The sequence below is a fragment of the Egretta garzetta genome, unplaced genomic scaffold, assembly GCF_000687185.1.
Source record: "Egretta garzetta isolate BGI_Z169 unplaced genomic scaffold, ASM68718v1 scaffold131, whole genome shotgun sequence".
NCBI classification, from domain to species: domain Eukaryota; kingdom Metazoa; phylum Chordata; class Aves; order Pelecaniformes; family Ardeidae; genus Egretta; species Egretta garzetta.
This window is the reverse complement of record NW_009258478.1, coordinates 387,673-388,383: the sequence shown is the minus strand read 5'-3', so window position 1 is coordinate 388,383 and position 711 is coordinate 387,673. Positions and strand designations below refer to the sequence as shown.

At 63.4% G+C, this 711-nt stretch overlaps 1 protein-coding gene across 1 annotated transcript in view; it reads right to left on the bottom strand.

The window, feature by feature from the left end:
• SGSH (N-sulfoglucosamine sulfohydrolase) overlaps positions 1 to 711 on the bottom strand; it is a gene marked incomplete at its 5' end in the record, with an annotated part of 3,406 nt that overhangs the window by 631 nt on the left and 2,064 nt on the right. The window contains one exon of the mRNA XM_035899257.1: positions 34 to 659. Coding sequence (XP_035755150.1) covers positions 34 to 659 — 626 coding nt within the window. The remainder of the gene's footprint in view (positions 1 to 33; positions 660 to 711) is intronic.

Sequence of the window (711 nt, the reverse complement as noted above, 5' to 3'; positions counted from 1 at the left end):
CCGTGCCCCCCTGCCCCTTCAAGAGCTGCGTGCGAAGCTGCTGGAAGACAGCGGGGCAGGGGGGGTCGGGGGCCAGGTTCTGGCTCTCGGTGGGGTCGTGGCTGCAGTCAAAGAGCTCCCAGCGGTCCCTGTAGTAGTACTGGTGCAGGGTCTTGTTCCAGTGGGTTGGCTGCCCGGCCCTGGTGCGGTTGAGCAGGTCTTGGAAAGTGGGCGAGACGTAGAAGTCCTGGTCGATGGGAAAGGGCATCTTGTAGTTGAGGTTGTGAATGAGGCGGAACTGCTGGTGCTGGACGGCTCGCATGGGGTAGTACATGGTCACCTCGTGGTGGCTCTGGCTGCTGAAGGCGGTGGCCCAGGGCTGCTCCGACTCCAGGGCTGGCAGGAGAGACTTCCCAGTGAGCTGCACTGGCTTCGTGCCAAAGATGCTGTATGAAGGGTAGGGGATGGAGAACCAGTCCAAAATGGTCGGTGTGAGATCTGGAGGGGAAGAGAAGGGGTGAGAGGAGGGGCTGGCACCCGTGGGAGGAAACTCAGCCCTGGAGAGGGGCAGAAAGGTCCCCAGGGTCTGCTGCTGCATGGGCTGTGGGTGGTCCTGGAACAAGCTGCAGAGCTGAGCCCTGCGGTGACGTCCCTGCAGGGAGCCTGCTGCTCCATCATCCCTCCCCTCCCTTCCCGGGGCTGGCCATGCCAATGCTGAGGGCTGCCGGGAGA